The 13682-nt window shown below is 43.0% G+C and overlaps 1 protein-coding gene across 4 annotated transcripts in view; it reads right to left on the reverse strand.

Annotated features, from left to right (window-relative positions):
- The window catches only part of CNTNAP4 (contactin associated protein family member 4), a 484789-nt gene that overhangs the window by 189369 nt on the left and 281738 nt on the right, over positions 1–13682 (reverse strand). For all 4 annotated transcript variants that reach the window (XM_068237691.1, XM_068237701.1, XM_068237708.1 and 1 more), the window contains 2 exons: positions 12689–12838; positions 3505–3676 (listed from right to left, as the gene is read on the reverse strand). In XM_068237691.1, the coding sequence (XP_068093792.1) occupies positions 3505–3676; positions 12689–12838 (322 nt within the window). The remainder of the gene's footprint in view (positions 1–3504; positions 3677–12688; positions 12839–13682) is intronic.

Raw genomic sequence — 13682 nt, forward strand, 5'->3', positions numbered from 1 at the left:
ATCCCCAGACCTCAACATTATTGAGCATTTATGGTGGTTATCAGAGATTCAATTAAGGAGTCGATTTCCGCTGCCATCGTCTCTAAAAGAACTGGAGGGTGTTTTAACTGAAAAATGGGCTAAAATTCCTTTGGAAACAATTCACAATTTGTATGAATCAATACCTTGGAGAATTGAGGCTGTAATTGCCGCAAAAGGTGCTTGGAACTGTGCATACACATGTCTGTCTCATCATGCCACATGTCACCTTGGTTGTCCTTTTAAGGGGGTTGAATACTTACGTATTATACCATCTGAAGAGTTTGGCAGTTCCTTGTTTAAGTTTTGTTTTCTCCACTACCAAGAATTAACCCCTTTTGAAAAGCTGAAAGTCCTGGCTTTCCATTACACCAGGTCCCATGTCAGTGTAATGTTCCGTTGCCAAGTTAAAGGGTTTTGAAGGAGGTGTTTCCCCTGCATCTTGGCTGCACAAAGCATGATTGCAGAAGTACTGGACAAACCCAACACTGATGATCAGCAGCACTCCCGGGAGGTTGTCTTCTGTCGCGGGGTCTTATTACAGAAGACAAAGGAACAGACAAGCTATACACCCTCCTGACCTCTCTCTGTGTGTTACTGGCTGGGGCTGGAGACTCTATTAAGATGAAGGAGCAGCCCAGCTATACACCCTCTTCACCTCTTAAGATGCAGGGGACACCCCTCCTTCAAAACCCTTTAACTTAGCAATGGAGCATAACACTGACAAGGGACCTAGTGTAATAGAAAGCCAGGACTTTCAGCTTTTCAAAAAGATTTAAAGCTTGGTAGTGGAGCAAACAGAACTTAAACAAGGATCTGCCAAACTCTTCAGATGGTATAATACATAAGTACCGGTGTTGGAAATTGTATTTATTTATTTTTGTATTTATACAGTATAACACCAACATATTACGGAGTGCTGTACAGAGTATATTGTCCTGTCACTTAACTGTCCCTCAGAATGGCTCACAATCGTATCCCTGCCATAGTAATATGTCTATGTATGTATCGTGTAGAGTATGTATCGTAGTCTAGGGTCAATTTAGGGGGAAGCAATTACCTAATCTGTATGTTTTTTTTGGGATGTGGGAGGAAACTGGAGTGCCCAGAGGAAACACACACAGACATGGGGCAACATAAAAACTCCTTGCAGATGAAACCTGACTAGGATTCGAACTGGGGACCCAGCATTGCAAGGCAAGAGTGCTAACCACGACACCACCATGCTGCCTGTCCGCCCTACATCTTGCAGCATGTCCAGTTGATATAGGCAGCCAATTTCGGCCAGATCGGTCAAAAATAGTTAGTTTTTTGTGGTACTTTTGGCACTGAAAAGTTATTTTAAAGAAGAGCTGAAAAATGATCTCCTGTCTCCTGGGAGAAAAGTTAGATTGCATATGGGTCACGATGAGCTATTCAACAAACCTCAACTGCATTAAAAAAAAAAATCAGATCGAAGTCATTGTAACCCTTAACTGCCATAATTACACACACTGTAGTGAAAATTTTTGGGGAAAATCCTAATTAATTTTATACCTAACCATAATTGGGAACCGTAATTTTGCAATTATGTGTAAGTTTGCAAAATGTTTGCATAATTTCGTGCTGACTTTAGAGGTAATAGCAAAGCCCCCATACATGCGATCACCACCAAATCGCTAGGTATATTTAGGGAAATAGTGGTAACAAGTCAAAAAATAATTTTTCAAAAAAACCTTGTCGTTTTCTGAGGAAAATCAATTTTAAAAAAATGCAAAGAAACACTGTTTTTTAACCTGCCTGGCGTTCTATTAAGATCGCCAGGAAGGCTGCGGGAGGGGTTTTTTTTAATAAAAAAAAAACTATTTCATGCAGCCAACTGAAAGTTGGCTGCATGAAAGCCCACTAGAGGGCGCTCCGGAGGCGTTCTTCCGATCGCCTCCGGCGGCCAGAAGTAACACGGAAGGCCGCAATGAGCGGCCTTCCGTGTTTCACTTACCTCGTCGCCGTGGCGACGAGCGGAGTGACGTCATGGACGTCAGCCGACGTCCTGACGTCAGCCGCCTCCGATCCAGCCCTTAGCGCTGGCCGGAACTTTTTGTTCCGGCTACGCTGGGCTCAGGCGGCTGGGGGGACCCTCTTTCGCCGCTGCATGCGGCGGATCGCCGCACTGCAGCGGCGATCAGGCAGCACACGCGGCTGGCAAAGTGCCGGCTGCGTGTGCTGCTTTTTATTTGAGCCAAATCGGCCCAGCAGGGCCTGAGCGGCAGGCTCCGGCGCTCAGCAGGTTAAATTCTGTAAAATGACATTTTCTAGCCTTTAAAAAATATTTTTCCCTGGGGCTTTGCTATTAAATGCTAAAGTCGGCACGAAATTACACATTTTTATTTACTTTGTATAATATGAAGAAGGAACTATAGAATGCATACTTGATAAGTACACTTGGTTCATAGCACTCATGGGTTAGGCGGCTTGGCTTTAATATTTGTTATAGAACATAATGGACATGATGTGTTATAAGTAGAAATTACTTTATTTCTGTAATAGATCAGAAAACAGGTTACAAACCTTTTCCACTGAGGATTGAGGAAGAGAATTGCACAGTTTGGGACTGATTTTTTGAAGACAGCCGAAACCCAAATTTTCCCAAACACCACACTTCAACACCTGAGCTAGTAGATATGGTCAGTGGGAGCTCACATACTTGGGCTGCATGACATGCTTCCTGTGACTATGATGGTTCCCCTTCCGTGATGGAAGGAGAAAGCATTGTAGTCGCAAGAAGCACGCTATGCAGAAAAAAATAGGTAAACTCCCCATGACCCTGCCCACTTCCTCAGGTGTTGAAGTGTGGTGTTTGGATTTCGGATAACTCGGATTTCTGAATTTCATATTCCGAATCCAAACACCAATACTAGTGAGGATTACTCTTTCTTTCAGGTCATGTCATGGATTGCTGATAGGATTGTGATTCAGTGGTTATGCAATTGCAGAGTTTCCTCTTCAATAAATACAGGACAATTAAGATTTATTAAAAAAAAGTTTTCATTATATGATCCTGCATGCGACTGCAACTGCACACTAAAATCCTATTCTTTTCTCAGCTTCTACTAGGCTTCCCACAAGAGGGAACTACTTTTTACCACCTAATAATTTTTCAAATGCTATCCAGGATTTCAGGATCGCTTATGATATCCCATTGGAGATCTCTGGAGATGGCTTCATAAATTAGACTATTTGCTCAGCGTAAGATGTGACTGAAATAGCAAAAAGAGGTAATTCTGTTTTCTCTCTCTGTCTCTTCCTCTCACACACACACAGAGAATGAAACACCAATAAAAAACAAAACACTAACAACGAGGCTGCTTAAAACTTAGTTTCTTGTATGAAATATACTATAATACTAATAAAGTAAAGTAACTGTCTTTAAAAAAATTACATTAATAGAGAATAATAAAAGTTATATTAATGCTGCATATAAAACATACTAAATGCACATTTTCTTACCTGTCAGTAATTCCACACAAATCGATCTGCAGGTCACTGAAATTACCAGTTAAACCTTGCTGTACTGATATAAGGTCAACCAGTCCGTAACCAATGGAAATGGATTTCATGCACCCGAAAAAGCTTCCACCAGACTTTGTACAGTCATAAACAGTATTGTTACTGGGACAACCTGAAAACAAAATATGTATATCTGTTTTGTAATAATATATATGGTTTCTAAATGTTTTACTCAATAATTCAGACCTGATAAGTATTCAAAGGGTGTATTCATGTAATGTACTTACTGTGCACTGCAAATTTACAAACATTATACGACTACACCCCATATGGCTTATTTCACTAACACCATTTATATGTTAAATGTAAATATTTAATGAGCATAAAACATTTCAATTTTGTTTAAACAGCTGTTTTCACACTGCCAGTGCAAAGGATCTTAGCAACATTATACAAAGACGTATAGAAGAAGCCAATAAATGAATGGACTTAGAGCAGGAAAGTTGGGCTTCCAGATTCGAATGACGGCTTTCCCCACTGCCGCTAAACTCCGAGGCGGCGTTAAATACTACTCCCCCTCCGCGTTGTCGCAACTCGGAGGGAGATGTATTTCGGGGTCTGGCAGCCGCCAGAGCCCCGAATTACCGATACGCGGGGCGTGCATCATAGCATTGCTGCTATGACGGCGTCCAGTTTTGGCGCTCGGCTCTCAGACCCGCTCGCCAAAATGAAGACAATGATAAAGACAATGATATTCATATACTTCAGTTCCCAGCTTTTTTACTTGTTTTGGTTGAATCTGTTTTAAGCATTGACATGATTTTTTTTGCTTCAACCTACATCCTACTATGAATTATTTATTTGTGTTTAATGACTTGCATTCATTTGGGTTAGTGGAGGTCTCATTAGTCAAGCTGAGTACGTAGCACATGCTGTGATAACTGTTTCACATTGGTCACTTTCCACCCATACATGCTTCACTCTCCACTGCAAATGTGCAGTCCTGGCCATGCGAACTTCCAGATCACACTCTTGCGGCAGAGATCCTCACAGCAGTGCAACTGCAGATGGACTACATGGGGATGGAGGAAGCCTTAGATAAGTATAAAACCTGATGTGTTCTTCATCTTAGGTTTCCTGTAAATAAGCAGCAGTTTAAAGGGACCCGGAACAGGTTAAAAAAAAACACGTTGGGTATAATTCTGTTTTATCATATTCCAGCATTCCCGAAAGAACTTCTGCTTTAAAGGGAACCTGAGCAGGTAAAAACAAACAAACAGAATTTACACTTGCCTGGGGCTTCCTCCAGCCCACCATAGGCCACGAGGTCCCCTGGCGTCCTCCTGGTCCCTTCCCTGGTCCCGGTCCCAGTTCCGGTTACACGATGACTTTGGCCTGAAGTTGTCAGATCTGCTTCCCACTGCGGACAATTGTAGCATTACACTGGCCGGCTACTCGTCATCACGCTGGCCGGCGTGAGAGTCCTGCTCATTCAATCTTAGACAACCGCGCATGCGCAGGACTTTCACGCTGGCTGGCGTGATGACAGGTAGCCAGCCGGCATGGTAATATGATTGTCTGCAGCGGGAAGCAGACCTGACGACTTCAGACCGAAGTCGTCGTGTAACCGGAGTCGGGACCGGGAAGGAGTCAGGAGGACGCTGGGGTACCTCCCGGTCTATGGTGGGCTGGAGGAAGCCCCAGGTAAGTGTAAATTCTGTTTTTATAATCTGCTCAGGGTCCCTTTAAAGCAGAAGTTCTTTTGGGAATAGCTAGAATATAAACAACAGAATTATACCCAAGGTGATTCCCTAGTGCACCTAAAGTAAGGTTTTCACTGAGATTTGGTTATCTACACACATTTACAAAGCTTGGCATTCTGCAGGAAAGGGATGAGGAGCTGCTACTTTAAATATATTATATTGTAAGTAGGTAGGTATCCTTATTTTTGTCAGTTTAAGATTACTGATAAAGTGTTTTTCCCAGATTCATTTAGCTGTGGTACTCTTCAGAGACTCACTGAGATTTGCTAAAGTAAAAGTAAAGGTCTGACCTACAAATTAGAGCTAGAGGGCTTTTCGAGACGCTATGATTAGCTAATTGATCTTTGCTGGCAGACACAGTTAAATTAGGGTAAGCAAGACCCATCATGCACTTCTAGAGTATGGAAGGAAGGTCAAAATCAAACATCACACCCATATCCGATTCCACTGTATTGAATGAGGATTTAATATGTAATTATAATGTGCAAATTATACAAAATATGATTTATACTGCCTTCTCTCATAACGCAAAACCTTGGTTTAGTATAGAACTCACTGTTCTGTATTGAAGCTAATCAGATTTAGAGATGGCCCGAATGGTTCGCTGGTTAACAGTTCCCAGCGAACTTCCGTGGTTTGTGTTCGCGGAGAACCACAAACTTTTCCGGAAGTTCGATTCGCCACCATAGTGCATCATTAGGGTCAACTTTGACCCTCTACATCACAGTCAGCAGGCACATTGTAGCAAATCAGGCTACACTCCGTCCTGGAGCCCCACCCCCTTATAAAAGGCAGGCAGTGTCAGGCATTGGACTCACTCGTGTGCCTGCAGTAATTAGAGAAGGGATAGCTGCTGTGCAGAGGCCTATTTTTTCTGGCTGCACTGCAGCTGCAACAACAAAACAAAAGGCATGTACATGTGCCAATTTCCCTTCATGATCATTACCTTGCCACGGTGAAGGGGCTTGCGTATCACAATGAAACAATGACCGATGGCTATATGAGTGTGTCGGGGGGGGGGGGGGGGGGGCACACCCACGATAATAAGGTCGTTGCTTCATTGTGGACAGACCAAATTTGATCAGCTGGACAGTCACTATTCTGTCATTCAGCTACCTCAGCCCGACGACCATATGGGCTGGAAAGCCGCGATCACCTGCACTCTCATCATGGTGCGCACCAGTCCAGCATGGCCGTCACTACACAAACAGCTGTTTGCAGTCACTGCACACCTTTCACTGCATCTTTGACTGCACATTGTATTATACCTGGCAGTCAGTGCATACCTTCCACTTGAATGGATGCAGACTTGCCCTCCATAACAGATTCTCGTTAAAGGAATTAAAGTTGATTCATCTCATATACAGCATGTCCTCGAAAGTCCTTCTGTATTGTTATTTTTGGTCACTACCTCGGGACGTGCATGTCATGCCTACTGCCTTCCTTGGATGTGCGGTAGCCGTCCCTGCTCCTTTGCCCACAGCATGCCTGCTGCCTTCCTTGGGTGTGTGGTGGTAGCCGTTCCTGCTCCTTTGCCCACAGCGTGCCTGCTGCCTTCCTTGGATGTGTGGTGGTGGTAGCCATTTCTTAGGCTCCCACTTCGGACTAGAATCGAACCAGGATTCCCTGGCCATTATTCATGGTCACCATGCTACTGAGAAAGAATGAGAAAGTACCATCGAAAGTTTCACACAGTTGGATGAATGGCAGACTTGCCCTCCATAGCACATTCTTGGCAAATGCTTTCGATTTGGTTCGTCTTGCGCTGGGTCAAGGGTCCATCTGACCACAGATGCCTGGTCTGCAAAGCACGGTCAGGGCAGGTACATTACATATACAGCAAATTGGTCCTTAATTGGATGTGTGGTGGTAGCCAGTTCTCAGGCTCCCACTCCGGACCAGAATCGAACCCCGATTCCCCGGCCATTACCCATGGTCACTCACAATGGCAGACTTGCCCTCCATAACAGATTCTTGTTACAGGTACTGAAAAACCAGCAGAAAATGTAATAAAAAAAAATAGATGTAAGCTTTAACAATGGTAGAGAAAGAACCATCGAAAGTTGATAAGGCAGTCAGACATTACCTGATATCACTGAGGAAGAGCAATCTCGCCATGGTGCGCACCAGTCCAGTGCGGCCGTCACAACACAAACAGCTGTTTGCGGTGCATTACACAGTGAGGTTGGTGTGTAAGTGTGAAGCAGTACTCTAATTACACTCCCTGATTGATGTATATGTTACGGCCAGAACCCGAAGTGTGGCCACTTCTAGTTCTGGCCGGCCACTTCGGGTTCTGGCCGGCCAATATGCGAAGTGGCCGCAGCGCAGCGGCCAATGTGAGAAATGGAATGTTTACGGCCGTCTCGCCGCGGCCAAATTGATGACAAACTTGCTTAATTTTAATTAAATGTAGCCGGCGGCAATGTCATAGAATAGATGAAGCCGCCGGCTTTCGCGCACTGCCTCTCCCCGATCCCCCCTCCCTCCTCTCCCCGCCTCCCATACAATACGTAGCAGCCGGCGGGGACATGCAGCCGGAGAGTCGTTCGTCGCGGCAGGGGAATCCTGCCGTTCCTGCAGAGCGGGGTGCTGGCAGAAGCGATGTCTGCAGCCTCCCCCGCTCTGTTGCCCCTGCTGCGACGAACGACTCTCCGGCTGCATGTCCCCGCCGGCTGCTACGTATTGTATGGGAGGCGGGGAGAGGAGGGAGGGGGGATCGGGGAGAGGCAGTGCGCGAAAGCCGGCGGCTTCATCTATTCTATGACATTGCCGCCGGCTACATTTAATTAAAATTAAGCAAGTTTGTCATCAATTTGGCCGCGGCGAGACGGCCGTAAACATTCCATTTCTCACATTGGCCGCTGCGCTGCGGCCACTTCGCATATTGGCCGGCCAGAACCCGAAGTGGCCGGCCAGAACTAGAAGTGGCCACACTTCGGGTTCTGGCCGTAACATATACACATACAACATGTTTTAAAGCACTTTAGGCCTGCAATTTAGCATTGTATGTGATTTCTGCCCTTAAAACGCTGCTTTGCGTCAAATTCAGATTTTTCCTCGGTACTTTTGGCGTCTATCTCACTCATCCATGCAAATACTCAGATGTTAGACCCCTTGAAACATCTTTTCCATCACTTTTCTGGCCAGCATAAGTGTTTCTAGTTTTCAAAGTTCACCTCCCCATTGAAGTCTATTGCGGTTCGCGAAAGTTCGCGCGAACCAAACTTTTGCGGAAGTTCGCGAACCCGGTTCACGAACCTAAAATCGGAGGTTCAGGCCATCTCTAATCAGATTCCTGATTTCACAGGGATACAAATTGGGAATGCACACCCCACTAAGACAAGGCTTTAAATAAGTAGGTCTTCTTCTTTATTAACCATATGATACTTTATTAAAAAATAATACATACTGTGATGATTGGTGTACTATAAATTCAAACCAAAATGCACATTAGACCTTCTGCTAAAGCGAACCCAAGCAGACGCTCGGGTTCAAAATCTGCTATTGAGAGCTACTGAGGGAAGACTCAGGATCCTAATGAGGCTTCCCTCATTTGAAACAAGACCCTCATTGCTGTGCGTGCCCCTCCCCCATTGCTGAGCAGCTCCTCTATCTGGTTTAAGTGTGTGCAATGACCGCGCGAGGCTGCTCGCACATGCGCTGTAGCATGGAGCCCATGGGTCCATGCTACTGTGCATGCACAGGCGGGCTCAGTCAACAATTGCTTACACTTGAACCAGGAAGAGGAGCTGCACAGCCCCGATGAGCTGGGGGGCCACGCTTAGCAACGAAGGCCAAGGAATAGCAAGAGAAGCTTCAATAGGATCCTGATGTTCCCTCTCTTAAAGTAAACCTTAAGTCAGAAAAAAAAATGAGTTTTACTCACCTGGGGCTTCTACCAGCCCCCTTCCGCAGTCCTGTGCCCTTGCAGCCACTCACTAATCCTCTGGTCCCCCGCTGCCAGCTAGTTTCGTTTTTGCCGACAGGCCCGTCAGGACTGGCCATGCATAGCTTTTTTCCGCATTCCCAACTGTAATTAGCGCTATTGTGGGCCGCAACGCGTACAAAAATACGCGTTGCCGCATATCTATGCGTTCGTAATGCGGCAACGCGTATATTTGTAAGCGTTGCGGCCTGCTATAGCGTTAATTACAGTCGGGAATGTGGAAAAAGCTACGCATGGCCAGTCCTGACGGGCCTGTTGGCAAAAATGAAACTGGCTGGCAGCGGGGGACCAGAGGATTAGTGAGTGGCTGCGAGGGCACAGGACTGCTGCAGGGGGCTGGTAGAAGCCCCAGGTGAGTAAAACTCATTTTATTTTCTGGCTTAAGTGTCTCTTTAAATGGTACACTTAAGTGATTGCATTATCTTGGTGGTCTAATTTGTAGTGTTGGCCAGAGCATTTTGTTTGCCTAGAATAGAACTGAACCCAACTGCCCAACACTGTTGTAAAAGACTAACTTATCTGTAGCAATATGGGGGACAGCAAAATAATTTTGAATCTTAATGCAGCTAATAGCATGGAACGTAAAGAAGGCATTGAGCTTTATATTAATATGCCAAATACTGACACTTTGCAAACAATATACCAAAGTTAGCAAAATTGTGTGACAGTTATGCTAACAACATTGCTAACTGTAGCTTAAGGTACCCCCGAACTGGGTTGTAAATTCAATGCTTTTTATATGGTTTAATTTCTGGTGCTACGACATATGTCACAGCACTATCCTCTCCCGCCAGCGCCCCGTGTCCCCCGTTCTGCTCAACCAAAATATTCAACTTGAGCAGTACGTCAATGATAGGCATGAAGGAAGTGTCAATACTTCCTCCTCTCTGCCCATCCTTAGCTCCACCCCTTTGCTCACTGCTTATAGTATATACTATCATTCTGACCTCAATTATCAGAAGCCCGCACACAGCGCAGCTCCCCTGCATGCTGTGTGTAGTCTCAGATCAGAAACTATAAGCAGAAAGTAAAGGGGCGGAGCTAAGGACAGGCAGAGAGGAGAAAGAACTGACACTTCCTACTTGCCTATAATCAAAAGTTTAGTAGAGAGGAGGATACAGGGGGATCTGGAGGGGGAGGAGGATGGTGATATGTGTCACAGCACCAGAAATCAAACGTTGTAAAAAGTATATTGTTTAAAACCTCATTCAGGGGTGCTTTAAAAGCAATTCCGAAGTCATAATATTGAAAAAAAAGACAGATACTTACTTAGTTATTTGGAAGCTTCTTCAAACACCTAGGGCTTGATTCACAAAAGAGTGGTAACTGTTAGCACGGCCGTTTTCGCGCGAATTTTGGCATTGCGCGCGATCACGAATTTTCACGCTAAACGATAACGTTTTCGCGCGCAAACGCGAATTTTTGTGTGAAAACGATATCGATTTTGCGGTAAAATTCGCGTTTGGGCGCGAAGACGCAATGCGAAAATTCGCGCGAAAATGCCCCTGCTAACAGTTAGCACTCTTTTGTGAATCAAGCCCTATATCATTTAATGCTGGGTGTCTTCAGAGTGAGAACATAGCCATGAATGAGCAAGGCCATGAATTAGCACGGCGTGCATGAGTATAGCCGTGCAGGCTTAGTAGAATGGATGTGCTCATGCAACGAGAATAAAACCTATACACAAATGCCTTTATTCTACTTTGCCCACGTAAACTGTACTTGCATATGTGCAGTACAAACATGCTCATTCACAGCTGTGCTCACATTTGGTACAAACATACTGAACAGGCTGGGTAGAATATGTTTAGAGGGACCTGGCATGGGAACTTTTTATTTTCTAACATCAGGATTACTTTAAAGAGGTCTGAAACTCAGCATTACTTCTTTGTGCTAAAAGATTGTTTACAGCTTTAAAGCTACTATCACAAAAAAATGCAGAAAAGCATTCAAACAGTTGAACACAGCACTTTGTTCTGCCATGGAAAGCTCATTCGGCTTAGGATCTGATCCAAAGTGGAGATAACAATATATTTTGTTTACATTCCTCAGTTGTTACATTGTGTGTAACAAGTGAAAACAAGCTCTGTGTGAAGCTATCTCTGCTTCAAGCATGCACAGTTCAGAACAGCTCACTAGAAGATTTTAATATATAATAAAAAGCAGCTTGAATAAAAATGCAATGGCAGCTTTGAAAGCAGATAAAGTGTACTTTTGGGAACTTGTAATTTGTAAACAGACAATATTATTTTTACACAAAAGCAAATATAGTAGCTGTATGAGTAATAAAAAGTAGGAAAACACCTTTTTATTGAATGTTATGTTACATTTTAGTTTTAGACTACTTTAAGCTTACTATCTTTTTTTCACAAATACCTTATTTTGGAGCTTTTATCTGAATAAAGAATTTTAGTAATGTAGAATAAAATTAATTAAATAATAGGCTACAACACATTTTAGTGGGTCAACACTGGTCTCCAACATTAAAGTGGCACAAACACACTATATTTTACGGACGGTCCATTAAATGTCATTTTATATTACTCTTCCTCTACAGAAATCTACTTTAGTATGCTGTAAGTATGTCTTTATGGATTGTCTGTGGGTTACAGAAACCAACTCTTGCTGTGTTAAGTGCTAGTATCTCTGGACTTCATCTGTCAGAGAGGGTATGTGTTTCTTAGAAAATATATGTTAGAAAAATGAGAAACTTGTCCTTTATTCTTCTGTCTCCTTTACTGATCTCTCAGGTGTGTGTGTACAGAAATTTAATTTCCTCTTGAGGCACAATAGATTACTTCTGTCCTCTGTCTTTCCACACACAAACAAGCTATTGCTGTACATGATAGCTTCTGATTGTGGGTTGGTTAATAAGTTAACCTTTTACGAAATGCATCCAAGGAAAAAAAGTTATTTCAACTGGATGCCTTTCCTGTGCTAGAAGTTGTGTTGATGCCACTAAAAAAATGACTGCTACAGTTGAAATGAGGTGAAGGAAATACTTAGACACTTTACGCACAGATAATCCATGTATCCCAATGCCACGGAATCTAGAAAATTGGCATATATTATTTGTTCAAAAAAACATTCTAATTGTGTGCTCTTGCACACTCCAATCCTAACAAGTATAACAAGTGCTATGAATTGTATTGCAAATATATGCCTTTTAGTGCTATATATATTAGTTCATGAATAAACACATGCTTTCCTCATAAATTGGAACCCAAGGTGCTACTCCTTTATACATTAATTGTTCAAGTTGAGGAAATATATTTTTCCCCAAAAAATGTCCGTTTGAAATTTTTAGAGCACTAGCCTCCTTTAGTTAGCATTCACACAGCACATACACTACTGTTATTATTAGACACTGAGGTGATGGTGGGGATGGATACTGGTAACATATCACCCGTGTATTGTCAACATTTATATTTTCTTCATTAGTACTTGTCTTCCCAAAAACAGCATGCATTACCTCCGAAATAGTAGTTTTCTGTAGAAGACACTTGAAAGGGTAAAGCCATGTTTAAGCTTGCAGATGCATCATTGTCCACTTTTAAATTTACACGATTCCTTTTTGCCCACAGGGAAATAAAATGCCATTGTCCATTGTTTAATTCAGTACCTGTAATCATATACATAAAAATAAGTTAGAGTACTTTACCTATATATACATGAAGACATTTACATTGGACCAGATTTTCTGATTGCTAATTGCTTGCTAAAGCTAAAGCGCTGGGTCCCCTGTTTGAATCCTAGCCAGGTCAACATCTGCAAGGGGTTTGTATGTTCTCCCCGTGTCTGTGTGGGTTTCCTCTGGGCACTCCGGTTTCCTCCCACACACCCCAAAACATACAGATAGGTTAATTGGCCCTTGACTACGCTACATACACTACACTAGACATATGACTATGGTAGGGATTAGATTGTGAGCTCCTCTGAGGGACAGTTAGTGACAAGACCATATACTCTGTACAGTATTCAAGTATACCAGCACTCCGAATATTTTTCAAAAAGTTACGCTCTCTTTATTTAGCTGACATATCCACAAAAATGACCGAAAGAGAGCGTAACTTTTTGAAAACAATTCGGAGTGCTGGTATACTTGAATACTGGACTTATGCTTTGATGGTTTGCCTATACCACAATACCAAGCACCCAACCTCAGATGGTGTGCCCAGTCACAACTTTCCATTTTTTTTTTCATATACTCTGTACAGCGCTGCAGAAGATGTCGGCGCTACATAAATACTAAATAATAATAAAATAAAGATTTATGTTGGCTATTTGCAAGTGGCAGCTTTTCTTTATAAATCCATAAAAATTATATATTTTGTATGTAGTTTATATATTTATTCGCCCAAAAAAATTAAAACTGAAGTATTTGATTCTGAGTTGACTCATAAAGCTTAATACGGTTAAAGTAACACACATTAGGGATGACATTAATATATGTTTTATATGCTTGT

The sequence above is a fragment of the Hyperolius riggenbachi genome, chromosome 1 (genome assembly GCF_040937935.1).
Source record: "Hyperolius riggenbachi isolate aHypRig1 chromosome 1, aHypRig1.pri, whole genome shotgun sequence".
Lineage (NCBI taxonomy): Eukaryota > Metazoa > Chordata > Amphibia > Anura > Hyperoliidae > Hyperolius > Hyperolius riggenbachi.